General features: G+C 40.4%; 5 protein-coding genes across 9 annotated transcripts in view; 1 reads left to right on the top strand and 4 right to left on the bottom strand.

Annotated features, from left to right (window-relative positions):
* The window catches only part of LOC103379312 (AT-rich interactive domain-containing protein 3B), a 39,877-nt gene extending 35,789 nt beyond the window's left edge, over positions 1–4,088 (bottom strand). The window contains exons 1-2 of one of the 4 annotated variants that reach the window (XM_008310822.3): positions 3,453–4,088; positions 1,751–2,383 (exon numbers count right to left, since the gene is read on the bottom strand). In XM_008310822.3, coding sequence (XP_008309044.1) covers positions 1,751–2,383; positions 3,453–3,488 — 669 coding nt within the window. In that variant the 5' untranslated portion in view covers positions 3,489–4,088. Of the gene's footprint in view, positions 1–1,750; positions 2,384–2,926; positions 3,000–3,231; positions 3,276–3,452 lie in introns of those variants that run through there. The other 3 variants (XM_008310823.3, XM_008310824.3, XM_025055632.1) reach the window with 3 other exon arrangements.
* A 744-nt stretch (positions 4,089–4,832) lies between these two features.
* Positions 4,833–9,780, bottom strand: fam219b (family with sequence similarity 219 member B). The gene is made up of 7 exons (XM_008310821.3): positions 9,648–9,780; positions 9,444–9,595; positions 8,524–8,632; positions 8,328–8,421; positions 8,149–8,226; positions 7,500–7,551; positions 4,833–7,410 (listed from the first exon to the last, which is right to left on the bottom strand). The coding sequence occupies exons 2-7, from the start codon at positions 9,516–9,518 to the stop codon at positions 7,258–7,260; spliced, it is 561 nt and encodes a 186-aa protein (XP_008309043.1). The 5' UTR covers positions 9,519–9,595; positions 9,648–9,780; the 3' UTR covers positions 4,833–7,257.
* Positions 9,781–9,978: 198 nt separating this feature from the next.
* Positions 9,979–12,043, bottom strand: LOC103379310 (cytochrome c oxidase subunit 5A, mitochondrial). The gene is made up of 5 exons (XM_025055696.1): positions 11,886–12,043; positions 10,922–11,038; positions 10,700–10,821; positions 10,264–10,385; positions 9,979–10,120 (listed from the first exon to the last, which is right to left on the bottom strand). Exons 1-4 carry the CDS (start codon positions 11,956–11,958, stop codon positions 10,272–10,274), a joined length of 426 nt encoding a protein of 141 aa, XP_024911464.1. The 5' UTR covers positions 11,959–12,043; the 3' UTR covers positions 9,979–10,120; positions 10,264–10,271.
* Positions 12,044–12,176: 133 nt separating this feature from the next.
* On the top strand, positions 12,177–14,971 carry LOC112487040 (transcription factor 7-like 1-A). Its single transcript, XM_025055695.1, has one exon. The coding sequence runs from the start codon at positions 13,033–13,035 to the stop codon at positions 14,035–14,037; it is 1,005 nt and encodes a 334-aa protein (XP_024911463.1). The 5' UTR covers positions 12,177–13,032; the 3' UTR covers positions 14,038–14,971.
* Positions 14,972–17,057: 2,086 nt separating this feature from the next.
* The window catches only part of LOC103379309 (synaptosomal-associated protein 25-A), a 22,410-nt gene continuing 14,119 nt past the window's right edge, over positions 17,058–25,348 (bottom strand). The window contains exons 4-8 of one of the 2 annotated variants that reach the window (XM_008310819.3): positions 24,150–24,198; positions 21,403–21,520; positions 18,155–18,274; positions 17,394–17,538; positions 17,058–17,129 (exon numbers count right to left, since the gene is read on the bottom strand). In XM_008310819.3, coding sequence (XP_008309041.1) covers positions 17,061–17,129; positions 17,394–17,538; positions 18,155–18,274; positions 21,403–21,520; positions 24,150–24,198 — 501 coding nt within the window. In that variant the 3' untranslated portion in view covers positions 17,058–17,060. Of the gene's footprint in view, positions 17,130–17,393; positions 17,539–18,154; positions 18,275–20,975; positions 21,094–21,402; positions 21,521–24,149; positions 24,199–25,348 lie in introns of both variants that reach the window. The other variant, XM_008310817.3, reaches the window with a different exon arrangement.

Here is a 25,348-nt window from a genome sequence, read left to right as displayed (position 1 = left end):
CACCATTCAAAGACATTTGCCTTTAAATAGACAGTAATAAAATCTGGACACGTGATAGGCCACCCCCAGCCCACTGATCAAGCACAGATATGTCCTGTGACACGGCCCACTCTTGAGCAACGCAGGCTTTTTATATCATACACAGGCTGCTGGGCTCCTTAAGTGTTGGCAGTCCAATGCACGGCGACATTTTGCTGAGTTAATATTTACAGTACTGCTCAGAGTGTATGTTTGAACAACCTGGCAGAATTTGTTTCATGTACATTGTTCCTTATGGAAATAAGTAACAATTATGTACTCAGGTGCTGTCAGAGTGTTTTAGGTTTATGTTGTAGGATCCTGGGTTTGGGATATTGCTGTAATTCAAAGTTGACGTCACTTAAGGATTATTTTATATTTTAAAAGACTCAAATGGTTCTCATTTAATTATTGTCCTAGTTCATTAATGCAGAATATCAGTATTCGCTAAATCTCATGACAACACACTTATATGTCGTGACTTTGTGCCAACAAACTAACACATACAATTTACTGTTGCAGCAGAGAAAAAAACAGAACATAGAAAATAAAGAGCATTAAATCATTACACTTGCTCATGTTAGATGAAAAAAACATGCTAAATTGAATGCTACTGTATTTAAAATACAGCTATAATTTATTTTAAAGCCTCTGATAAATGCTTGTGTTTTATCTCTAAAACTTCAACTACAGCAAGGCCATTTTATTTAAGAAGAATTCCAAACTTCAACTTTCACGCAATACTTTTTTGTGTTTAATTTGTCACACTGTTTAATCATGACAATGATCCTCATCTCTTAGGTTTAAAAACAAAAACTTTGAATACTTCACAAACAGCATTAGTTTTGATAATGCAATCCTTATCTGGTTATTCAAGTTAGAGTTTTGCTCTAAAACCAACTCCCTTTGACAACTGTTTTGTTTTCTAAAGTTGACAGCATTCATACACTAACTCAACAGATTTAATATATCCCTATCTATGTAGGGTTAATTAAAGGGATAATTCTACCTTTAAGGAAAACTGCACTTGGCTCACAGCCTGAACTTTTGGGGCGGGGTGCAACAGATTGCTACTGTGTATTACATCCACCTTCTCCACTCACTGAAATACTCGCCCTGATGTGGCCAGCCACCCACAGTCTCACAGCAGCAGCCTGCATGTGTTGGCTGACTCCACTACCTGGATCAGAGCCAAGCACATCCTGAGCCAAGTGCCAAGAGGGAAAGAAAATGAGCGAGAGAGAGAGCGAGAGACACACAGCATGTGTGAGTAAAGGAAGAGTGCTAGTGAGCATGAAAACATTGCGTCTTAGCTTGGCTCTTTGCCAGGATCCACTTACGAGAATGTTTAGTCACAAAAGACAATCTGCGGTCAAACCTCAAAAGAGATTTTCAAGTGACTAACTGTAGGAGAGATTTGTCCTATATTTGAGATTAAGGTAATAGCTCTCAGCAGGACATGGGACTCACAAATACAACCAATGTTTAAAGAAAAAGTCTCCAGCTCTCTGAGCAATTGGCTGACAACAGTTGGCTGTTTATGTACAAAAAAATAAGGTAAAAAAACCCAGAAGCACTGACATATAGTCTGTATGATAAATAAGAATTAAGTCTGAAACGTTGTTCAGATAAATATTTTTTTCTTCAATAAACTAGGACATTTTATAAGGCAGTAGAATTGATAAAAAACAGAAACTGGTGTAAAACAGAGAGAGGTGGACAGGGATCTTACCTGTCTGAAGTGGTCTTCAAATCCCCAGTCAGCTTGGCTGACGGGTGAGGTGGCAGAATGAGGCCCAGCCGGAGACAGGCCCTCGTCAGGTTCCTGCTTCACTCGGATTGGTGGTGACGCAGCCCTCTGGGGGGCCGAAGCTGAGTAACTGCCAAATGGCCGGGCCGGGATACGAGAAGCGTTTTGCTGCAGTGCCAGGGTCTGCTTGCGAAGAAACTCCAGACCACTGGCACTCCCTTCATCCTCATCACTGCCTTCATCTCCCTCCATCATCTCAGTGTCATCATCCTCATCACCAGAATCCCTGCCTCTGTCCTCATCATCCTCTCTTTCTGAGTCTACACTGCTCTGATTGGACACCCGTGGCGGCAGCCCAGCTCCCGGGACGACCCCAGCGAGACTTTTGCCCATGAAGCTGGCTCCAGAGGCCCGTGCAGCCGCAAGGATGGCCTGCTGAGCGGCCACCTGCTGAGCGTACATGATGTGGGCCTCCCGTAGTTTTCTTTCCTTGCGCTCCATTTCCAGTCGGGCCTGCTGCTGACGCTGGAGTTGCTCCATCACTGCCTCCAGCTTCATTCCCCCTGTCGAGGTACTCTGAGGAAACGCCACACCAGGCTCTTGAGACATGCTGGGCTGTAGGACACAGATCCAGAATCAGGGTTGACCTACCACACACTGAAACCATATTACTGCTTAATCCCATTATGGAGAATCAAATAATCCACACGTGTCACCTTCCTCCCAACAAATAAAGCCTCTGTAATAATTTACTCAAAAATAAGATGGATTTTAGGTTTCCACCTGAGGGAAATAAATCCAAACTATGATTAGTATGAATTAACTAACTACTATTGTTAGTGGTGTTATGACTATAAAGTTTGAAAATTGTAAAACGTCAATTACTGAGCAGCTGTGTGAAATAAAATAATTTAAAAAAAACACTGGCCTGGTCTGGCATTAAAAAGACAACAACACTACAGGAATCAAAAATTGCAAAATGATCAGTTTAATCAGTAAACAGGAGAAAATTAATTACTGCAGCGGTGTGTTTGTAGCAAAACTACCAATTACTATCACACATATTGACGGCGTCGCCCACAACCCGGACTGATAAATAATCTTTCCTCTAATGCAACTGTGATTTTTTTTTTTTTAATTAAAAGGCAAAAACTTAACCTCTTAACAAAACCAAAGTGTTGACTCGTGGAATTAAAGAGAGAATAACTCCGACACAATATCCATTCAAGTGTTGCAAAAAAAAAAAAAAAAAAAATCTCAGCTCTAAGGTGGAGTGAATCATGCTCCTGTTCCGCATTTGGCTGAATGCCACATCCTCAAACTACGTGGATGACGAATGGCTGATTAGACTTACGCGCACGCCACTGTGCAGAGAAGCAAAAAAAAAAAAAACAGGACATAATATTTACGCAATGTACCATAACAGAAAGACAGCGTCAAAAAAAGTTGGACAAAAGTCCTACCGTTAGGGTTAGATTTGACCTCCGCCGTTTTTTCTGCTCCTGTTCGTTCAGTAAATGTTAACGCCGTTTTTTCTGCTCCTGTTCGTTCAAATGTTAAGTTGACTAACTGTTGTGAAAACAGCCTTTTCCAGCAGCTTTTTTAAATTAAAAAAAAAACCTAATAAATTATTTGTTTAAAATAACTACTGCTAAGCGGAGCGACACACAGGAGCGACACTCACCATTTGTGCCTTACTGCCGTTGGAGTTGTCCACCATCCCTCCTTCTTGGCTTTATCCTCCTTCCCTCGTTTCTGACGCTCACTCCGACACTTTGTAAACACACACACATACACAAACACGCGCCACGTGTGCGCGCAGAACGGAAAGAGAGCTCGAGCGCGAACGCGCACAATATTCCAGTTGCCGTGAGAGCGTGAATGTGCAGGGAATTCCAACTGCTTACGCGAGCCTAAATTCGTAGGGTTTCTTATCGGTCCTTTCCCCCTTTGACTGTGTGGTTCTTATTCTTTAACAGTAAACGTCAAACTAAAAAATGACCCGCTCTCATAGCTCTCGGCTAGCGCTGAGGTAACTCCCTTCTTCTGTCGGTTTTTTTCTCTCTCTCTCTCTCTCTCTCTCTTCCTCCCCCTTCAATGACACCCCCCGCACGGTGAGCAGCAGCGGTGGTTCCGCCCCTTCTCAGCAACAAGTCTCACCCCCTGCACTTCCACCACCACCACAGCAGTGTCACCTGTGCAGTCCATCACTAGCCTTCACTCACACACATACGCTTTACATAGGCTCCGTGGTTATGGTCTCGGTGTAAAGGTGAAAGTCGGTGCCATTAAAAACTCTTAAACAAGTCCACAAATACTCTTTATACTTCGACGAATGTAAATATCAGTTATAACTGTCATGCAGCCTTACATCTAAGTAAACTGTATTTTAACCCTCTATTCAGCCTTACATCTAAGTAAACTGTATTGTTTATACCGACTTTTAACCCTCTATTTTCTTCATATTTATTGTGTTTGTTTATTATATCAATGTTACAGTCTAATTTTCTTTTCCGATGCATTTCAAACTCTTTACACCACTTATCACCCGGGATAAATATGTGGCTCTGTATGTAGGGTTACCGATAGATGACCAACAAAAATAAACATCAGAACAGGCCCACAATGTTAATGATATTATTAGAATATTAGCCGTTATTATCATTAGCTTTAAAAAACTTTTTCACATGTCCCTCCATCCACTGAAGTATTTTTTACGTTCTCTGTTTACGTCTTATACAGTATGTTTTTCTTATTTTCTATATAATAATTTACGTGCTTTCATATTCCATTTTATGTATTTTCATTTCCATGTCTGTATATTGCATTGTAATACTTAAATCTCTTCTTAAAATCTTATAAACACAAAATTGCCCTGCCGTTTTCAAAAGGGAAATGACGTATTGTGGGACGTGCACTACAGTTCGATGCTGCCCCCTTGTGGTGCCAACTGTTTTGTTTTAATTATGATGTACACATTTATTTTAACTGAGGGTAGGGGTACCATCATTAATAAGCGTTACATTCTTAATACGTATATGAAGGATTAAAATCATGACATAAATGTATATAAATGTGTTTTATTTAATAGTTTAAAATAAAACAGCGCACAATGAAATAAAAAGTGTTAGTGTAAACCAATACAAAAAAACAAAAAAACATTTATTGCATTTCACTCAAAAGCATGGTGATTGATAACATGCAGGATTGTCCCTATAGTTGCATAGTACAGGTGATTTGAATGTACTTGCTACTGATCCTGGTGGGAGTGGTATAGACCTCTACATGAAAACATCAAGTGGTTCACGGGTCAGGGGTTGGTCCAACTTACATGTAAGCATTTTAGTCACATTTGTAATCGGTGACTTGCACTTGGTGCTTTACATAGATCAGCTCACACTCAGCTGATGGGGGTGGGAATCTTAAGTAGGTTAGTAAGTACTTAGGTGCTCCAATTATTGAGTTTTTAAAGCTTATCCCGAGTTGGTGGATTTATGAAATGATAGAAACACTTGGCAAGTACTTAACAGGCTTGTACTTGTTGAGCAAATATTGTTGTATATTTTCAGTCCTCTGGTTAACACTTGGTCTTTACTCTCACCAGTTCTTTTGATGCTTTATAAATTAATTTTGACTGTGGTATTGCTCCAATACACAGTAACATTTATTCTGGTTGTGTTATTTATTTTTACATATTTGTCAAAAGAAAAGGTGTTTTCCAGCCACGCAGCCACACTAGATAAAAAAAAAATTAAACACAATGATACTCAATGCATGAATTGAAAGAAAATCATTGTTAATAGCAAAAATATGACGTAGGCTGTAAAAACTAAACATAATACAGAGTAAAACTTTCTGTCTGTCATAGAAAGAAAGACACAACAGTGAATATGATCTTTCGCAATATAGAAATATAGCCAAGCAGTGTACACATGTCTATATTGTCATCCTTAGGAGCCACTGTAGTGTCAAACAGGTAATAAATAAATGAAATGCATTAATGTAACTCTGCCAACATCTACACACCTGAAGGCCTGTATTTGGTCTTGCTGTAACATTTTTAACAAAACAAAAGTGGACAAAAGCAGTATTTAACAAAAAAAAAACCAAATCAATTACAAATTGTAATATCCATCTTTAAGCCTGCGTTGTTATAATAAGGAATGCTCTTGAATGTGTGGCTATATATATGTTTTATATGTATGTGTGTGTTTTTTATTTAATGCCTTTCCTCTTTAAGAAAGAGTTGCAACATGTCTCCTGGACTCAAGCTATGACAGAAAATCACACATCAGTTGAGTGACCAGTGAGGTCCTTCAGTAACTTGTTTGCTTATATTTTGCATTATATATATATTGTAGTTTTCTGTTAGTTTGTTATCACGTTTTTTATATTGTGTTGCAAATACAGAGCAGTCAGAGTATTGCACAACATGTGTGTTTGAATCAATAATTTTAAGAAGGTGAATAATTAGTTGAAAATGTATTTTTATCAGTAGCGTTTTGTATCAATTACTATACTTTTCAGTCGAGCCCATTTGAATTCCAGGCAACCTCACATAGGGTCATGACCCCAAGGTTGATAAACACTGCACTAGAGGTTATTGGGTTCTGTGACTACCAGCAGGTAACAGGCAATCACCTTTAATTGCCTTGTGTCACAGATTAGTATGACCACAGCACATGCCTAAACATTAACCATCATATATGAGGCATACAGATAATTCATTCATCCATTCGTCTTCTACAGTTTTGAGGCGATCCCAGCTGTCAACAGACGAGGGCGCTGTACACCCTGGACAGTTCGCCAGTTCATCGCAAGAACTCATGTACTGTAGAGACAAGCAACCATTCATACTGATGTTATTACCCTGGGTCAGTTTTGGTCTGGTTAATCTAATCCTGCACCTTTTTAGAGGGAGTCTAGGAAGAAACCATAGTCCCTGGAAAAAAGCTTCTATTTAAATGGTGTTTTCTTTGGGTTTTTAACTGTTGTACATTGTTAATATTATTATCCATAATAACTATAATGAAACAACAGAGAACGCCCAGTTAATGTTAATAAATGTACGTAAATATGTATAAAAAAAAATCACAAAATCAATTATGGAATGACAATACACTAAAATGTAACCAGCTATCCACTGAGGATTCATCCAAAAAAAGACTTACACCATCAGTCAGTGTCAAGACTGTGTAAGTTCGTCTTTTAGTTTCATAAGAAGAAAAGTAGAAAATAAGTCAAGCTTTGTGATCACAGTGGATAAGGCCCGTCCTTACGTGTACATCCGTCTGCTCTTGTCCTCCGGGCAGATCTTTCTCCATGCAGTGCTCTAGTGATTACGACTCCGGCCTCACGGCCAACGGTCCTCAAGCTGACCAGCAGTGAAGCTGGTCCAGGAAAAAGGCGGCCATGTACCTGTGATCCCATCTAGCAATACAATCCAGAGCCCAGCCTTTGGTTCCAGATGACTGAGGAGATCAGCAGAATCACTGCATGGAACAGGAAGAGCCCTCAGAGAAGCAGCAGCACACGGTGGAGCCCATGGCTTTGGGAGGTATGAGGTCCAGGTCCTCATCGTCAGGGATCTCATCCAGACGGTAGCCATCCTGGAGCAGCTGTTTGCTTAAATCAGGATGGACCTGCAAGGTAAAACGTGAAGCAACACAAATGACCTCTAGTTTAATAATGACAACATCTGGTAAACACTCGGCTAAAAAGTTTTACTCACCTCTGCTGAAGAGTATCCTGAAGAATACTGCTCAAAATCGATCTCTTCATCACTACAGAGACAGAGAGGTTAATCATGTTTGTGTCAAATGCATTGGTCAAAGACACTGAAGAGGAGAAAATGACAAAATGCTGTGATTTCCAAAATTATAATCTGCAATTTCTCCTATTCTGCTCCTTTCTCCCCCGTCTACTGTCTCATCCATTCCGTCCTCTTTATGTTGAAATGACTCGTACACATACTGTACAAAAACACAGATGATTTTAAGAAGAAATGTTTATCATCGAACTTCATGGAATTACAAATAACTGCAGAGTGCATCTGCTTCCTCTTCCTTCCTGGAACAGTGATGAGAGGTATTACGCAACTAACGAGTAAGAACCTGTATTTACTCTTAAGAGGCCGATGTGATTTGTACCCAGATACAATGGGCTGGCACAGAGGAATTTGACTTCAGTTTGAGTTCTACCAGCATCACACTGTAAAGTTGCAGTTGAAGCGTCTCCATCCTGCCTCTGATTTATAGTGTTGTGTGTGTGAGGAAGAAGCTTCTCAAAGCTGAACTTATACTGTTGGTACTGCTTATCATGTTGAGGTTGATAGTCGCACCCTGCTGGTACAAATGGTCATGACATTCCCATAGCCTTACCTGTCTGAGTCCAGTGCAACCAAAGTCTCATCAGCATGTTGACTCAGGGCAGTGTAGCCCTTATTATACTTCACCAACCTAAAAACAGAACAATAATATAAGTATTGACACTGAGAGACCTCTCTGTACATTATGCTGACATAACAAAAGCCTCTTCCTCTCGTCTTATCAGTGCTCACCTCTTCGCTCCTTGTCTGGGCTGATGAGTCACTGTAGGCCCTGGTGAGAGAGCTTTCTTCTTCAGGGCCTTTCTTGCCATCTCTCTGTGTTTCTCTATTTAAAAAAATAAGTTTTGTGCTGAGATTTATTTATAAAACAAACAAAAAACACATCGGAAATCGTAAAAAAAAAAAAATACATGACAATAAATCTTACGTAGTTTCAGGTGAATGGCTGGAGCTCTAGACATGATGTAAGGACCCCTCTTTTCTATGGACCTAATGCCTCCATCTGTGCTCTTAGGTCTAGCACCACTGCTGGGGCCCTTGAATAGAAATTCAAAGTTTTAGGACTGCATGCTTTAGTGTCTAGGCAGCATGTTAAAGGAATTAAGGATTTGATTTTGACAATTTTTTGGTTCCTGAGATAAATCTCAACTGCATCGTTCTCTACATTTATAAATTCTACTCTTGAGTGTTTTAACGTTCGAAAAGAGTCCAGCATGGACATCGAACATCTTCAACTCGTTCTCTACATTTATAAATTCTACTCGAGTGTTTTAACGTTCGAAAAGAGCATGACATCGAACATCTTCAAGCAGCTCCAGCTCATCCTTCTTTCCCTCAGACAACGTTTCTGTCACCAACCACACATCAAAACATGTCAAGTGTTGTTGAGGTTTATTTTAATCCAACGACTCATCTTCTGTCAACCATCCCCTCTGACAGACAGGTTAAATAGATAAAGACAATGCATCGATTTCACAACAGCAAACGGTGGGTTTTGAATTTAACATAAGAAATGACAGCATGTAATGCCAACTTTGGGAAACAATAGACCGGTATTTATTTATTTTCTTTTTTTATATTGTAGCTGTTCATTCTATACGAGAGTAACTGCACTGTCAACAGGAAATTGTCAAATCTTCCTTGTTTTTGAGACAGCCTCATCAGAGAACAGTAATTCTTACCTAAGTGTGTGAAGGCTTTTTATTAACAATTATTAAAATACAATGATATTACTAAGCGCATAAAGCGTGAGTAACAACAACAATGGTGCCAGTAGTTCCATGTATATAGAGCTATGAGCTAACCGCCTAGTTAGCACTACCGGCTAATCAACACTGTCAGACTTACTGACGGAGTCCGCTTCTCCGGCTGGGCCTCCAGCAGTGAGTCCTTCTCTGGTTCTTCTAGGATGTCGTTCATCATCTTTGTGTCTGCTGTCACAATAAACACCAGAATGCAGCCATGATGACAGCTGTCCCACAGGAAAATGGGACTCTTCCCTGACTCTTCGTTAGTTCTGCTTTTGCTCCTCTTTCAAAATGGGACTCTTCCCTGACTCTTCGTCAGTTCTGCTTTTGCTCCTCTTTGTTTTTCTTCTTCTTTGACAGACTTGAATGGTGGACAAGGACCTTTGGCGCCATCGGCTGGCCTGATTCTGCAAGCATCCCAACAATAGTTACAAGAGTGACCACACTACTGTTACTGACCATTAATTCTTACAGTTGAAAGCCTTTGCCTTTTATGTGCGCACCTGTATATATACATATGTACCGTAAATATACAGTGTACTTTAACAACACACAGATTTAATTTAATTATGTCAGAAAATATTAAATTTATGAATTCTACCTGGGATGAGAGAAGAGAAAACCAACAGACATTCTCCAGTTATTGCTTTTCTTTATTAGGTCCATCATTTGCACAGAAACAGGACTGAATGGATTTAAACAATATAGACATTTTGGACAGAAGAGGAACAAATAAGGACAAATGAGGATGGTTTCTCTGTTTATAGATCAGCCAACCTGTGGAGAGGAAATAAATACAGATCAGTTTAAATGCAGGGACAGACAGTCTAGTATTTTATGTGTTTATTGTTAATATGTATGTATTTTAACATCAGGCCAGGTCATTGATAGATGGTGGTAATATAAAAACTAAAACTCACCTTAACATTTATACCCTGTCGATGCCGAGCTCTTCTGGGGTTGAGATGCCCAGTTCTGTTAAAGTGGGCTTTAGCTCTTGGATTAGGTATGGATAGATTTCCTTGTATGGTCCAGCTTTTTGCTGCAAATTACACAAAAATATAACTATAGAGCACTAGCTATTTAAATGGTTATGGCTAGGGATGTCTGATATTACCTTTTTGCTGATATCCAATATGCCGATATTGTCCAAACACTTAATTTCCAATATCAACCAATACCGATATATCAGGGCAGTGCTGGCCTGGTGGTTAAGTGCTGCCTGCTCACTAAAGTGATGGGTTTAAGCAGTGTTTTGCAATTATTTTCTGCCATGCCCCCCTTAGCAGACGATTTCTTTCACACAGCTGATATTATCAGACATCCCTAGTCTTGGCTGATGGTATAGTAACTCACCTTGACAGCCTCAAGAATGCGGACGGCACTGGCCAGGTCATTTAGTCTACGGCAAGCTCTCAGTGCTGATTCCACAATCTTGGGCTCAGGTACCAGATCATACCCAATCAGAGTGTTCATTCCTTCAGAAAAGATTCGTGGAAAGTTATCGACTACTTCCCACTGGCAGAGGTTAAAAAAAAATCCTTGAACTTTGAAAAATATATCAAAGTGAGAATACACCTTTCTTTAATTCCCAAACATCAATGTCTGGCTTGTTGAAGTAAGTGACCCAGCGAGCATCAAACTCCTCGTCAGTCTCTACCTTTTCATGGGAGAAACATCTAGATACCAATGGAGCTATGAAACAAACAAATAAAAAATGAATCAGTTGTCAAAACCACTGCACTGGATAGCAACCAACATTTGCTTCTCTATAATTAGAAAGGCTAAATTAAAGAGTGAAATGTACATTTTACACTGTGTAGAATTCAAAGAAAATCACCGTATATAAATTACTGTCAAAATCGTGGCAAACATATCTTAAAGAGTGAAATGTACATTTTACACTAGGTAGAATTCAAAGAAAAGCACTATCAAAATGGCAAAATCTTGGCAAACATAACAGTGTGTGGACAAGGGAATTTGTTTTTAAAGATCTTAAAGATACAGCTGTACATCAAAATGGTTATAACTTCAGGAACAGCCTTCTATCAGGGTATTTGATGGTATTCTGTTCAAGGAAATGAAGCAGACATAAGGAAAACATGACTGATCACGTTCACTGGTGTGATGAGCAAAACACCACATATTCCACTGACTGCCCTCCATCTCCTTTCAAGTAGGTTACATTCCGAGTCATAAACGTCGACTCACGTCAAGATTCTATTACTAAATGCGTAGAAAATGCGCTTTATGACGCTCGTGAATTAAATGTAAGAGGGTCATAACAAGGTCACGACTTTATCGTTTGAATTTCTAGCCTCTCGAGAGAAAATAACATCGAAATGATGCAGAATTTAGTTTTCACTATAGGTGGATAGAAAGGGAAAACGTTACAAAGTCACTCTGCGTCTGCTTTCATTCAGAGTAACCGTAATCACACCGCAGTGGCTAAGTTTAGCATTCAAATGGGTTAGCTTTATTTAGACACACTTTGCAAAGACCAGGGTAAAAATAATTCGTTTAGGTTAATCAGAAATTGTACCCGAGTAGCGGGGTCGTGAACGGACCAGACCCCGACTCCCTGCGGATGACAGGCGGCACACCGCTCTGAACATGATGCCGTAGCAGATGCTAACGCTAGGAGACCCAACTGTTAGAGGACACTGTCTTCTTCTGCGGATAACAAGCGCAGCCGACAACAGTAACACTGCATTACCGCCACCTGCGGGTGGTGAAAATTCCAAGCATCTATTTTACACATTGAGGGCGATAATTACAGCATTTACTGTATATTACTTACTTAGCCATACTATCAAATTAGTTTCAAACATCGCTGTCCTAAATATTGGAGAAATATGTAACGTTTAAGTCATTACTATTATATTCAAAATGCAATATGATTTAGCAAAGAACGTATAAAACGAAATGTGTATATTTATAGGGGGGAAAATCGCTCTTACAGGAACCGTGTAGAGAAATGTGGCTGACGGAGAAGAGCTGGGATTAAAGACACGTTCGTTTCTTCCCATTACTTTTCGTGTAAATACAAAGATTGTTAAATCTTTGTTCTGTTTTTGCTCTTCGTGACGTCAATAATCAGTTTCCTAGCCAACGTCTAGTTCGGACTGCTCGACAGTAACCAAGTCCGTTGCCGGTTACCAGGCTTTACTGGCAGACTGATACGGTCAACATTTTCATTAGAATTAAGTTTTCATACAACGGAACTTGTATGTGAACATTTAACGTAAATGCCATATACACGTATACGGTGACTAAAATCGCTTTTAACGTGCAAAGTCTATTTTTACTTGTTTAATTCGGACGCATTACGTACCTCTGTGAACTGGTTGAAAAAGTTTTTTTTATTATTATTATTGAGCTCTTAGCACTCTACCACTTTCCCTTTTTTGGAACCAGTTGTTGTACACACTCAATAAACACGAGTACACACTGTTCCACGTCATGGGTTTTTTTCTTTCTTCTACGTTACGTTAATCCAGAACGTGTGCTGTGATTGGTCATTCCAGATTTATTTCAGGCCATGAAAGAGTCGGTGTGGCTATGGTCTAAACCAACAACCGTGAACAGAAATATCTATGTACCAGCCACTCTTCTCTTTCAGTCAACACGTGGAGCTTCTAAAAAAATCAGGGGAAACCAGATGATAAATCAACAAACTGGGGTCAAACATGGACCTTTTGCAGTTGATTGAGGATTTAGATCATGTCAACAACAATGACCTAGACTCTTACCCGCTGTCAATGACTAGCATAGGTGATGCTCTACTTGACATGGCTGAGAGTGGAGGCCAGTTCCAGCCACAGCCTCCACAGGCACTTCTGAGAGAATCAAGTCTCCCTGAATCTGTCCTTGTAAAGAACCCTTATCATGAAGAACCAGATGCTCTGCAGGGACAACTGAAAGAGACATGTTCTGAGTGGGAAGACCAAAATTCAGACTCTTTACAAGAGATCCTGGAGGTCCTGCAGCAGCTGACAGACAATAATCCAACTGCAGATGTTGAGGAGAATGACCCCCACAAGGCATCGTGTATCCAGAAAATACTGGAGCAGATGCTGGCCGGAGCAGAGCACCTGCTGCCTGCACCCGCACAGCCACAGCTACAGATCCCCTTTGCTCCCCCTTCCCATCTAACTCCCCCCCTGCACATTGCAGAGACAAAATACTCGCATGTCCCTTCTGTCCCCATGTTCAGCGACCAAGACCAGAACATGACTGAACACACAGGACATGTGGCAGACATTTTGCTGAAGAACTGGGTTCCTGATGTAGAAATCAAAAACAGACCAAGTGTGTCATGTGATGGTCCTTTAGGGGACTTCACTAGAGCCCTTGAATCCTCCGTTCTCTCTTTGAACGGCCACACGACCAAAAAAAGGTTGCGTTCCAACCAGACAAAAGCGGAGAAACCGTACATAAAGAAGCCACCAAACGCCTTCATGGTGTACAGGCAGGAGCAGAGGGCAAAGATCACAGCAGAGTTTAATATCAGTGACAGTGCACTGGTGAACACAGAGCTCGGGCTGAGGTGGAAGTGTATGTCTAAGCAGGACAAACTGAAATATTTCCAGGAAGCAGACAGGCTGAAGTGTCTGCACGCCCAGCAGAATCCTGACTGGTCCAGCAGTGACAACTATGGGAAAAAGAAGAAGAGGATCAAGAGGAACTATTAAACCGTAACCAACGCTTGAGCAGCTCTGTAACTATGCACTCAACTGTTAATAAGCGACCGTTACCGAATGATTGTTTTTATCCTTAAAGTATTTCAATATAGAATCAATGACATTTTGTATGGTTTCTTACCACTATGATATTATTATTATTAAAAAAAAATCAAATTTAACAGACATCTTTTCAGATGAACGCTAACTTATAAATAAATTAGAAGCTAAGCTAATGCGTGATATGAAGAGACTCGTTCCAACCCAGTGAGAAATATGATAACGTTTACTTTTGTAAACAGTCAACTGATTTATGTATGGACTCGTTTAAAACCTGCAAGTGTTTGAAAACATGAAACTGTGTGAAACACATCTATCTGGTAATAGTTGACATTAAATCCTTTGTAGCTTATAATACGTGCAACATTTTGGATTTCAACTGCCGTAAACGTTTCTGCCATTTTCTGTAAACAGCACAAATGAAATCAAATCGTTAAATGAGACGTTCAAGTTCACTGGATATAAACGAACAATATAAACGTCTGTAAACAATTTAAGACTCAAAATAAGAAGAAAAAATATGTTCAAAATGTTTAAATTATGTTCCTCAACAAATAACAATTTTTAAGTGATTAATATTTACGCGTAATCACGATGACGTCTGTACCGACAATGTGATCAATATATGTATGTTTACCAGCCAGTGTTATGAAGATTTTGTCAATCGACTTGTAATAAAACATGAAGAAATAAAGTGTAAACTGGCATCGACGGCTCTAACGGTTTGATGACGTCAAGTTCCGGCAGAAATGCTTAAAATTATAACATCCGGTACAATGAACAATAGTAGGAGCATTGTTTACATTCTTCTCAGTTCACACATTATATTTATTGTTATTGTCTATTATTTTTAATCCTTTTCTTAAATCAGTTAATTTTTGACATATATACGTATATATAGACGTATATATAAATCCTTTTCTTAAATCAGTTAATTTTTTGACATGTATATATGGTCTGTCTTTCACAGACATATAGAGAAAACACAGGAACAGTTCGAGAAGTCAACAGCAGAGGGCGCTCCTAAACTAAAAATGCTCAAACACAATAGGACCGTTTCTTTGTTCTTTCGTCCATTTACATGGAATAATTAATTCACATTTTGATTTAAACTTTGTACTTAGAAAAGAAAAAATAATTTTATATTAAAACTGGATCTCTGTGTTTGACAAACTAAAATTAAATCTAGATAGCAGTGAATGAGGACGGTTGTCTATCGTATCTGCTTTATTGTGTCTTTTTCAAAAACACAGGAGCTGCCATGTGGGTGTGAAGGAGGTTTAGTCTTTGGTTGTTTCCGTAGGTTCAACTGTGTTTGTATTCGTGTGTGTGAGTGAGTGTGTTCCTCCTCGTGACATGTTAAACTCTAATCCCCTCTAAGCCCTGGGAACTACAGTAGATGTCCATTAGAGTAATATGCTGCTGACCCTGCCTGCCTTTCCCCGCTCATCCTGAACACTGGCTCCACGTTGAGGTTGATCATTCAAAGAGGCCGGAGACACTAATCACATTGTTATTATTATTATTATTACCTTTTTTTGGTTGTTATAATAGAGATTTTATTAATTATTCCCTGACTGAAAAAAAAAAATAGTTTCTATACATGGTCGTCTGTTCACATGAATCTTTATCCTAAACATTCACACGTCATCATGTACAGAAGAGTGGGAAAACACGTGACTAATTTCTGCTGTGAGTGAATTTCCAAACACCAGTTCTCATGTTTATAATGGTTTTATTGGCATTTTTCAAAGTCTTATATTACAACGATGATCACAGTCCTGATGTTGAAGACGTGGAACAAAAACTGTGGCACTATTGCAGATAAATATGGGCTCCTCCTGTGTGGCCTACATATGTAGCATGCAGTTGCTATGTTGGGATATTTTAGTACTGAATAGATGAAGTGATTATGTGACTGTACATGCAAAACACGCTTCAAGCTCTACTTGATGTTTCTGTGTTCTCAGCACGGCTGACGCAGTGAGATCTGGTGTGTAAAATTCTCCCGAACCTTTTATGATTTCCAACGCTGATGACCTTTGACCTCATTTATAGCTCAGTTTCCATTAGACACCGGTTACGACGACAACCTCTACCAGGATACCAACAATTCAGGACGTTATTAAAAATTCCTCTCTCAACCTTTTATTTTTACACACATACACGAAGCCAAGTGATAAGAATGTCCTGGTCAGAACGTGTGACTGAGAGCAATTAAAAATCCAACCCTGGCTTTTGAATGTTATCTTTAGCTCCCTGAGCAAAATACACACTATACAATACAATCTACGGCATCACATCATGTTAATACTGCTCTGTCATCGGGGGGGCTGAAACGCGGCCTTCACTAACAGTCACAACAGTCAAGTTCATGTCGTCCTCTCTTACCTAACCTTCACTCCTGCTTCAGATATCGGTGTTCTAACAGTCGCCTTGGTTTAAGAACTGTGCAGTTGGTGTGGAATGTTCACTGTTTGACTGAGCTGTATCCTGTAGCATCACTGAACTGATTAACTGATGAATATACAGAGTGTCTCCTACGTGGGCGACACCAGAATAATGACACAAAGGAAGGGAGTCGAACATTTAGATTATATTTCACGCTGCCCTTTAAAAAAAAATTGGTCTCCGTTAAAATGTTGGGTGAGGGGAAGAGCTTTTTGTGCCACTCATCTAGTGGTCAACAAAACGAAAACGGCACAGACACTGACTGAAGGGGGGGGGCGGAGGGTAAAGCTGGCCAGGAGTGAGTAGGAATGCAGTAGTTGAGAAGTATGATATGTGTACATGTGCAAACGTCTACTAATACCACAATAACAGCGAGATGAGGCAGCGCCTGCAGTTGAGCCAAGGACGCGTGCGCTGCTGGAGTGCGGGACTGGACTGGGGTCGGTTTTTTTGGTGAGTGTGTGTGTTGATTTTCAGGTGTGTGGGTGGATGAACACGGTGGTGAGAGCACTTGTTGCCGCAGTTTAGCCACTGCCCAACATCTTTGTAGCACGCTGGTTGGCTTCATCGATCCTGGTCTTGTTGGAATCGGCCTGAAAATGGGAATTAATGTCGTTAAGTCAGCGTGAAACCAAGACCGATGACTGTATGTAGAAAAAGTCGATAAATGTCGTTAGAAATCAAACTCTGATCTTTGCAGTTACAGTATTATTAACAATTATTAATCACAATTAATCATTTACTTAATCATGATTAGTCGTAATTGATATGATCAGAAACTGTAATGCCCAAAAGTGAATGTATCTTTTCACAAAAAGTACTCTCCAACTATAGTAACACTGGAGTTTTTCCGGTACCTTCTCCATGATCCTGTCAATCTGGCGATTCTGGGTGTCAATTTCCTGGCCCATGTCCAAGGCCATGTGGCGCAAATTTCCGATGATGCCGCCCACCTGCTCCAGGTTCTCATCCATCTCATTCTCTCGTGCATCATCCGTCACCCTGGAGCGGAGCAGGAAGAATCGGGGGGGCTAGTTACTGACCGGAGACTATTACAGCTGCGCTACCACCTACTGGTTAGCAACAAAAAACTGTACAAGAGACACGACTGAAACAATGTTGTGTTAAAGATCTCACAGCGCGGTCTGTTTTTGGACATTTATGGATGGAACCAGACTGGACTGAAACTGCTGAAGGTTCAGCACCATGGACAGCACAACTGATGCCCATGTGAAACTGAGTGAAAACACTTTGAATTACACTGTGGAGAATGGGTTCGACGTCCACTTCCACATCCCATCAATCACTACATTTTATTGAATTAAAAACATTGTTGCTTTTGTGAAAAATATTTTATTATTTCAAAGTTAATATCTGGAAGAAAAAACACTCACACATACAAAAGGTTATACATTTATAGCACAATTCTACTAGTATTGTAAATTAAAATATACCGCTGACATATTTTCTAATATATACACACACACACATACATATATGAGGGGTAATGACTGGAATTTTATTTTGAAAATCTGCATGGACACTCAGTCTCAGTCTCATACAACACAAAACAAATTTTAAAAAATCAAATCCAGCTGGTTCACACACATTCACTCACCTGCGGATGAAGCCCCCACTGATGGCCATCTGTTCACGCTCGTCCACCACTCGGGCACCGGGCTGACTGTTCACCACTCCGTCCTGGTTTCCGCCCCAGGCCTGGCCTCCACCCTTGATCCTAACACACACACACACATACACACTTCAGACCGGGCAGTGGAGCCGTTGTCGTCTGTGTTCAACTTACACATGTACTGGTTTAATGTACGTATATATGTGTGTACAATGTATATGTATTGTTTGACAAAAACCTGGCAAAGACGAGGTTCACTTTATGAACATATATATACTGTATATATATATGTGTGTGTACAAGTACACGCTCTGACATGTTTACTGTAGTGAAGCAACATATCAGAGTCCAATCAGAGCAAATCTATGCATGAAAAAAAATTGATCTAACATGCAGATCAATTTACTTTTATGACATTAAAGGGATATTTCAGGGGTTTTTATTTTTTAAGGTGGTCCTAGAATGTAATGACACAAAGTCAGGGCCACAAACGAGCCCAGAGAGAATTACTCTCTTTTTTCTTCACAGTCACAGGTTTATCAAATGTTTTTTTTTTATTTAATTCCTTAGGTCAAATAACCAAAATTGAATTCAATGGCTTAAAGCTGCTCATTAAATTTATTTTCTTTTTTTCTTGTTTTTTTTGTGACTAAGTGTCAGTACTTTATTCAAGAAAACATTTCCTGAAATATCCCAAACTTTTCACGTGATTGTGTAGAAACAGTAATCATCTTAGCAGACAAACACATTTACTGTACACACAAAACTATATATACAATACACACACACACACACACACACACAAAGGGTCTGTGTATAACGACGGTAGGACAGTGTTTGACACAACAGGGAGAAACAGGCAGACAGGAAGAGGAGCAGACAGTTGGTGAAGGATCAGTTAGAAAAAGCAGTTAGAAAAGAGTTCCATCAAAACAACATCAATGACATTAACTTTTCACGTGCGAGAGTGAAAGTTAAGAGGCGGGACGAGCAGTAAACAGTGACAGTAATCAGCCCTTCATTTCTAACGTGTCGGTTTTAGCTTTTGGTTTGGACTTTCTTCTTGGACTCCTCGGCCTGAGGAGCTGCAGGTGTTTCTCTCTGCTACAGTGTTTGAGACCAAGCTGTCATATAAAGACTCTCCGTCAGGTGAAATACATGACGTAAACCACAGGATTACATCATGAGAGGGAGGAGGAGCAGAGAGCTATAGAAGACAGAAGGCCTGGACAGTACTGACAGGTAGGAACATTTAAATCAAAGGCCTGGACAGTACTGACAGGTAGGACATTTAAATCAAATGTTTGTTTGTTGTTGTTGTTTGTTGAGTAACAGAAGAGTTTGAATGCCAAGATAAAACTGATTTCGTCAGCCTTTTGTGTTTTTTTATAGCTCTCCATAGACAGTGCAGGGTTTGGACCAGTCCCAGGTGACACTGTGGCCAAACATGACTCAGTGGCCATGTTGTAGCTGTGAAGAAGAATCTGAAATCAGATCACACACAAGTCTGGCACAGACAGCGTCTGAATCCATCTATTTTAAGAAACAGTGATTAAAAAAAATTAGGTTAAAAAAAAAAACAGAAAGAAGAATTTTCTTTTCAAAACAAAAACTTCGCCTCACTCATGTGTGATACGGTCCAGAGGAAGGAGAGGACAGTTTGGCATTTTTCTAATTTAACTAATCTTATTAATCCAACATATGGAGAATATGAAAGTCTATTCTTCTGCTGCTGATTTTCACAGCATTAATCGTGCGATATTTACTTGATACTTGAAATTTCTTTCTACATATTGAACTTATATTTTGACAGATTTTAAGTGCTGTAAACTGCCCATACATTTGTCTTAACAGAAATACTTATCATTTACTTGTTATGAAGCCAATATATTTCAACCAAAAGTATAACAGTGCTCTGCTGGTTTTAGAAGAAACTCCATATACATGAAAGTCAATGAAAAAACCAGGCTGTTTGTTTAGAGTTTATACCTTTTACTTCTGGTTTCACATCTGGGTTTTAAACTAACAGAACAATACGGTGTTTAAAAGAAACAAATGACAAAAGTCTATTGATGTGAAACCTGTGACCGTCAGGCAGACTTTTATACATTAATCCTGATCTCGATCTAAAAAGCCAGTGTTTTTCATTGACTTACATTCACAAAACGTCATTCAAAAACCAACAAACTGATTTCCCCAGAGACCAGGCCTGGAATTGCAGAGTGATTATTTTTATTCTAAATTTGTGAAACACTTGTCAGTTTCCTTAAAATCACAGGCTACAGCTGTAAAATTAGTAATTTTTATATTCATCTGTCAGATTCTTGACCTCCTGGCTGTACTTTGTTAATGTAGAATCCAGAAAATATTTTATAAATGAAGTGTTAGATCTTGAAAACCTCAGTGAAACGACTTTCTTTTTCTTCTTCTGTAAATATGACAGGACAATGGTGGCTGTAAAAGACTGTGTACACACAGCATGATGCTCCACGCTGTGTTTGGGTTTGGGGGTGACATGACAGCGGCCGTGACCAGATCCCTGCTGGGACAGAACCTCTGCTCTAATGTGGAATGAAGGGCTTGTGGAGATTAGAATCACTGAGGCTGAGCATTTAACGGCGACACTGGACCGGCCATGCATGCCCCGTGTGGCGTTCATGCATAATTGTTTTTTTTTTTTTTTAACTCGACACGTGCATGCAGTGCTCATGCACGCTGCGGCCTCTCTTACTCAGCAGAAACAGACAGAAACACAGAGAGGCGGCCACGGACACACAGGCAGCGCGGCGACACAGGCAGCACCTACTTGTTACAGGGACATGAACACAGACCACAGAACTGTCCTAGATTGTTCAAATTCTTTTCTGCATCCATCATGTCCTTATTGATCTGGTCCATCCCCTCCTCGATGCGCTCCAGTTGTTCTGTTTACCAACAAAATGTAAAAAATTTTTTTTTTTTCCCAGAGCAAATGTATGTACGAGAGGCCATGAGAAAAAAAAAAAAAGAAAATGAGGGGGGAGATTGGGGGAGGAAGAGGGAGAGAGGTGGAGAAGAGAGGGGAAAACAAAGGAGAAAGAGGGAGAGAGGTGGAGAAGAGAGGGGGAAACAAAGGAGACAAAAAAAAAGACATATACTGTGACAAGAGAGAGACATCGGACATCAGACATCACCACCACCACCACCACTAGCACTGGACAGGCAGGAGCATGAGGCTCCTGTCTGGTACCTACTTTTTAATACATGGGCATATCAGACCACAGCATTGTCCTAAATCTTTTAAATCTTTCTCGGCCTCCTTCAGGTCTGCGTTCACCTTGTTCATGCCCTCCTCCACGCGATCAAGTTGTTCTGGTAGGGACAAAGGCATGAGAGCAGTAAAATAAAGTTGACTGGTTGATTGTTTCCTAGGGTGAGCTCTCTACGCTAGGTTGGAGTAGCCTGTTAGCGAGATGCAGTAGGCGGAAGGCAGAGCGGGCAACAAGCTTTAAGATGAACTAAATAAGGGTGGGATGTATTCACATGGTTTTTGTTCGAGTGATTAAAAAAAATCCTATTGTCAGTTTTAAAAAAAGATATTAGAGTGAACTGAACTCAGTTAGCACAAATGCTAACTGAGATTAGGAACCAAACCACAGGGAAGACGAGTCAGTTAATCATCACTGAACTCTCTCATTTACTTCCTATTGTCAGTTTTGGCTCGGGGGCCAATTGTGGCCAATGGCCAATATCAACTCTAATAATAAACCTATAAATGTATCTGTGTCTCTGTGATAGTTTGGTTTCCCGTAAATTGTCGATAATTTATCGCGAACCAAACCGTAATCAATGGTCCGGTCGTGACATCAATGTAATGGAAAGCATCACTCAGACACACGAGGTCGCGCTCACGTCGTTCGTCAGGTGGTGAAGAGGACGCGCAGCCGTAAAGCAGCTGCACTTCGAGGTCACTTCCTCTCTACTTGACTTTTTAATGCTCGTAGGACGGCGGAGCAATTATTTCCATCAGCGGTGAGCACCACTTGGCCTTCCAGGAGATCTGGCGAGTCACAGTGAAGTGAAGAGGAAGAGGAAGGCGGAGGTGGAGAGCTGGTTCACGTGGAGCAGGACGGTGCAACGACAAAGAGCTTAATCAGCGTCACAGAAAACTTAACTCTCCGTGAAATAATTACAATCAGCTCAGTTTGTGTTACACCTGCTGGTTCATATGCACTGGTGCAACCATATGATATTTCTGTCTTTGTAGCAGTTGAGCGCGTTTAATAAACCTCACCTGATTCCAACCACAACAAACGGACGGAGAAAACAAAAAGCCAAGAAAAATCCGAGTCGTTTTAAAGCTGGATGACTGTCAGTGACATCACTGAACAACGTGAACTGTCCCTTTACCTCCTGAAGGTCACAGTAAATTACCACGCTACAGATGCTAGCATGTCGTGCATTTTAAAAGAACTGGATTTTCAGTCCAAGACTCTGCAATGACATCCATAATATTCTGTTGGATTAAATTCATTCATCAAAAAAAAAAAAAAAAAACACAGAGGGATATTTGAAGAAATATTCTGTTTTATGTTTTTTTTTTAAATAATTTTTTTTTTGACGTAAACTCGTAACTGTACAACCAGCAGGAGCCTCCACTGATCCAGTGTTTCTTGCTGTGGGCTAACTCGCTACATGTGCAAGAACTCAGTGAGGCGCTGACGCCATCCATCAGCTCTGACCGAGGTGTAATTTGGGTCAATGTTCATGTAACAGCTGAGCAGGGAGCGACTCATTAGCAGCTGTGAGGCCTCCGCTGCAGGTAATACATCACTGGGCGACAAACCTCCTACTGTATGACCTATGTGAGTGTGTGAGTGTGTGTGTGTAAAAGGCCAGCCATACACTGACGTTTACAGCTTGACAAGACCTAATTAATTACCCCTAGCATAGGAAGCTATTACCCCGTTTCTATTGCAATACGAGAGGAAATTGTTGTCGTAAATATCAAGGAGTGTATTAAATGTCAGGGGCAGAATAATGTACACATGTGTGTTGAACTCCGGGGAGGCGGTAGATGGAAGAAAAAAGAAATTAAAAAGAGAAAGAGCATTTTTGAAAAAGGTTACAAAATGTAGCCCCAGAGCTGGGACGTAAAGAGATGTTTGGTGGTTAAAAAGGAAAGACGGGGGGGAGCAGGTAGAGATGGCGTTAAGTGAGAGGAAGCGGTGATTGAACTGGCGTTCCGTGTTAACGGCACTGAGCACGTGCACCGTGGAAGCCGTAATTCCAGGGAGAAGAGGAGCTCTGCTATCTGTTTCTGTGACAGGCCAATTAGCCTGCTCCTCCACGCATGCTACCAAGAACAGGACTTCGTTAAATAACACACACACACATACACCCACACACACGTAAGTCCTGTGTTACGGCGTGTCATTGAACACTTGGTTACTGTGATTTAAACATTCAATCTTAGGAAATTCTCAATGACGGCAAAGACGTTAGCAATAAAATAATGTGACGCTAAGGAAGAAACCGTGGTGTAGAACTGAACTGTTACCTCACCACGTCACTGTTAATATAATTTCATATATTTTTTCCTTGAACTGTTACCTCACCACGTCACTGTTTAATATTTAACGTTTAATATAATTTCATATTTTTTCCCTAGTTTTATTCATGTCCTCTAATTTCATTCGTATGAAGACACAGAAATATTTGTTTATTTTATTATTTAGCCTGTGTTTATGGTAAGACAAGTATTTTTTCTGTTTATTGCTTAGGCATTTTAGTCATTTTGTCGGGCTATAAATTCTCAAACTCATTCGCTGAATTTTCTTTAACTGTCTTCAACTGCACTGACCTCATCATTTTGTTATTAACTTAGTGAAAAAAAAAAGCTTTTTCGAGATACTAATTTCCTCTTTGTGAAGCTCCAGACTGCGTATAAAAGCAGCAGCTGCAGAGACAGTGTTCAGGGAACTGTCGTCCTCCTACTCACCTCCCTGCTCGTCCAACATGACAAGGGTCCTGATGCCAGCATCCTTACTCTGAGAGGACGAGGAGACAGGGTGAGGGGAGAGGTGAGGGGGGAGAAAGAGGAGAAATAAATCAGTAAAGAACAACAGTGAAGACTCTGATACGACTGCAGAGATGGGTCAGATTACAGTGTGAATCACATTTCACACTGGTGTCTATTCTAGACTGGACACAGATCAAACCTTACATGAAACGTTTGACATTGTGACATAATAAACAGAATCTTACAACTGAAAATGATGAGAATGAAGAGCGCTGATTCCCAGGTCAGACTTGTTCAGTCAGGTCTATATTTGTTCTGGTTTGGCACCAGGACCAGGACCAGCTCCAGTAACGCTACATTCTGGTTTGGCTCGTGGAGCTGGCTCACTCTCAGAGTAAACAGACTTCTATTCACACTTATATTTCACTGCAAGAGCTCGCATCCCATAATAACACCGCACTCCAGTGAGCACACGATGAGCACCAAAGGCCCTGGTGTGTGAACTGCAGACCATCAGGTTGGTGCTCAGCCTCAGGCTCTTCAACGTGACATTAAAGTTCAAAGACTCTTCAGTTTCTGCTTCACTTGTTCTGAATGAGATCGTGACCCGACTCTGCTGGAACACGGACAAAAGATTCTGGACTGAGAGCAACGACGACAGACGACGACAGATACAGCGTTGATCTGTGTGAGTATGAATTTTACGATCAAGTCAGGGGGAAAAATGTTGTTCAGACCAGTGTTTCCCAAACACCAATGTTTTAAAAGTTTAGTCACAAACCTTCGCGACTCAAGTCAATAGACATTAATCGTAAACTCCTGAGAAACATGATGCGAGACGACCCCCCCAAAAATAAAATCTCTTGCGACCCACCTGAGGGCCGCGACCCAGTCTTTGGGAAACAATGGTTTAGATGAGCTTGAAGGTAAAATGTGACGTACGTCTGTGCAAAGAAACCCGATTGTTGAGAGATGTTTGTTTACCCGTCAGGAATCATGGGAAAACAAAATAAGCCAATGACATCATTTATTAATTCTCCATAAACACACACACGCACACACCAATTCATTACCACTAACAGTGTTCTTGAATGGAAAGTGTGTGTGTGTCAGAACAGAAGGGTTAACATGCAACAAAGAGGGCAACAGAAAGGGCAACGTTGACATTTAGACCTCAG

This window comes from Cynoglossus semilaevis, chromosome 5 (assembly GCF_000523025.1).
Source record: "Cynoglossus semilaevis isolate Cse_v1.0 chromosome 5, Cse_v1.0, whole genome shotgun sequence".
Lineage (NCBI taxonomy): Eukaryota > Metazoa > Chordata > Actinopteri > Pleuronectiformes > Cynoglossidae > Cynoglossus > Cynoglossus semilaevis.
Note: the sequence above shows the minus strand (reverse complement) of the source record. Positions and strands in the feature narration are given on the sequence as shown.

Excerpts from the sequence above, each read along its gene's own strand:
- fam219b (XM_008310821.3), bottom strand. The coding sequence starts at position 9,518 with ATGATGAACGACATCCTAGAAGAACCAGAGAAGGACTCACTGCTGGAG. Across the intron at positions 8,422-8,523 it reads AGCCATTCACCTGAAACTAC|AGAAACACAGAGAGATGGCA; the intron begins GTAAGATTTATT and ends TTTTTTAAATAG. Across the intron at positions 8,227-8,327 it reads CCCAGACAAGGAGCGAAGAG|GTTGGTGAAGTATAATAAGG; the intron begins GTGAGCACTGAT and ends TTCTGTTTTTAG.
- LOC103379310 (XM_025055696.1), bottom strand. The coding sequence starts at position 11,958 with ATGTTCAGAGCGGTGTGCCGCCTGTCATCCGCAGGGAGTCGGGGTCTG. Across the intron at positions 11,039-11,885 it reads TTCACGACCCCGCTACTCGG|CTCCATTGGTATCTAGATGT; the intron begins GTACAATTTCTG and ends TTTGTTTCATAG. Across the intron at positions 10,386-10,699 it reads GCATTCTTGAGGCTGTCAAG|CAAAAAGCTGGACCATACAA; the intron begins GTGAGTTACTAT and ends TGTAATTTGCAG.
- LOC112487040 (XM_025055695.1), top strand. The coding sequence starts at position 13,033 with ATGGACCTTTTGCAGTTGATTGAGGATTTAGATCATGTCAACAACAAT.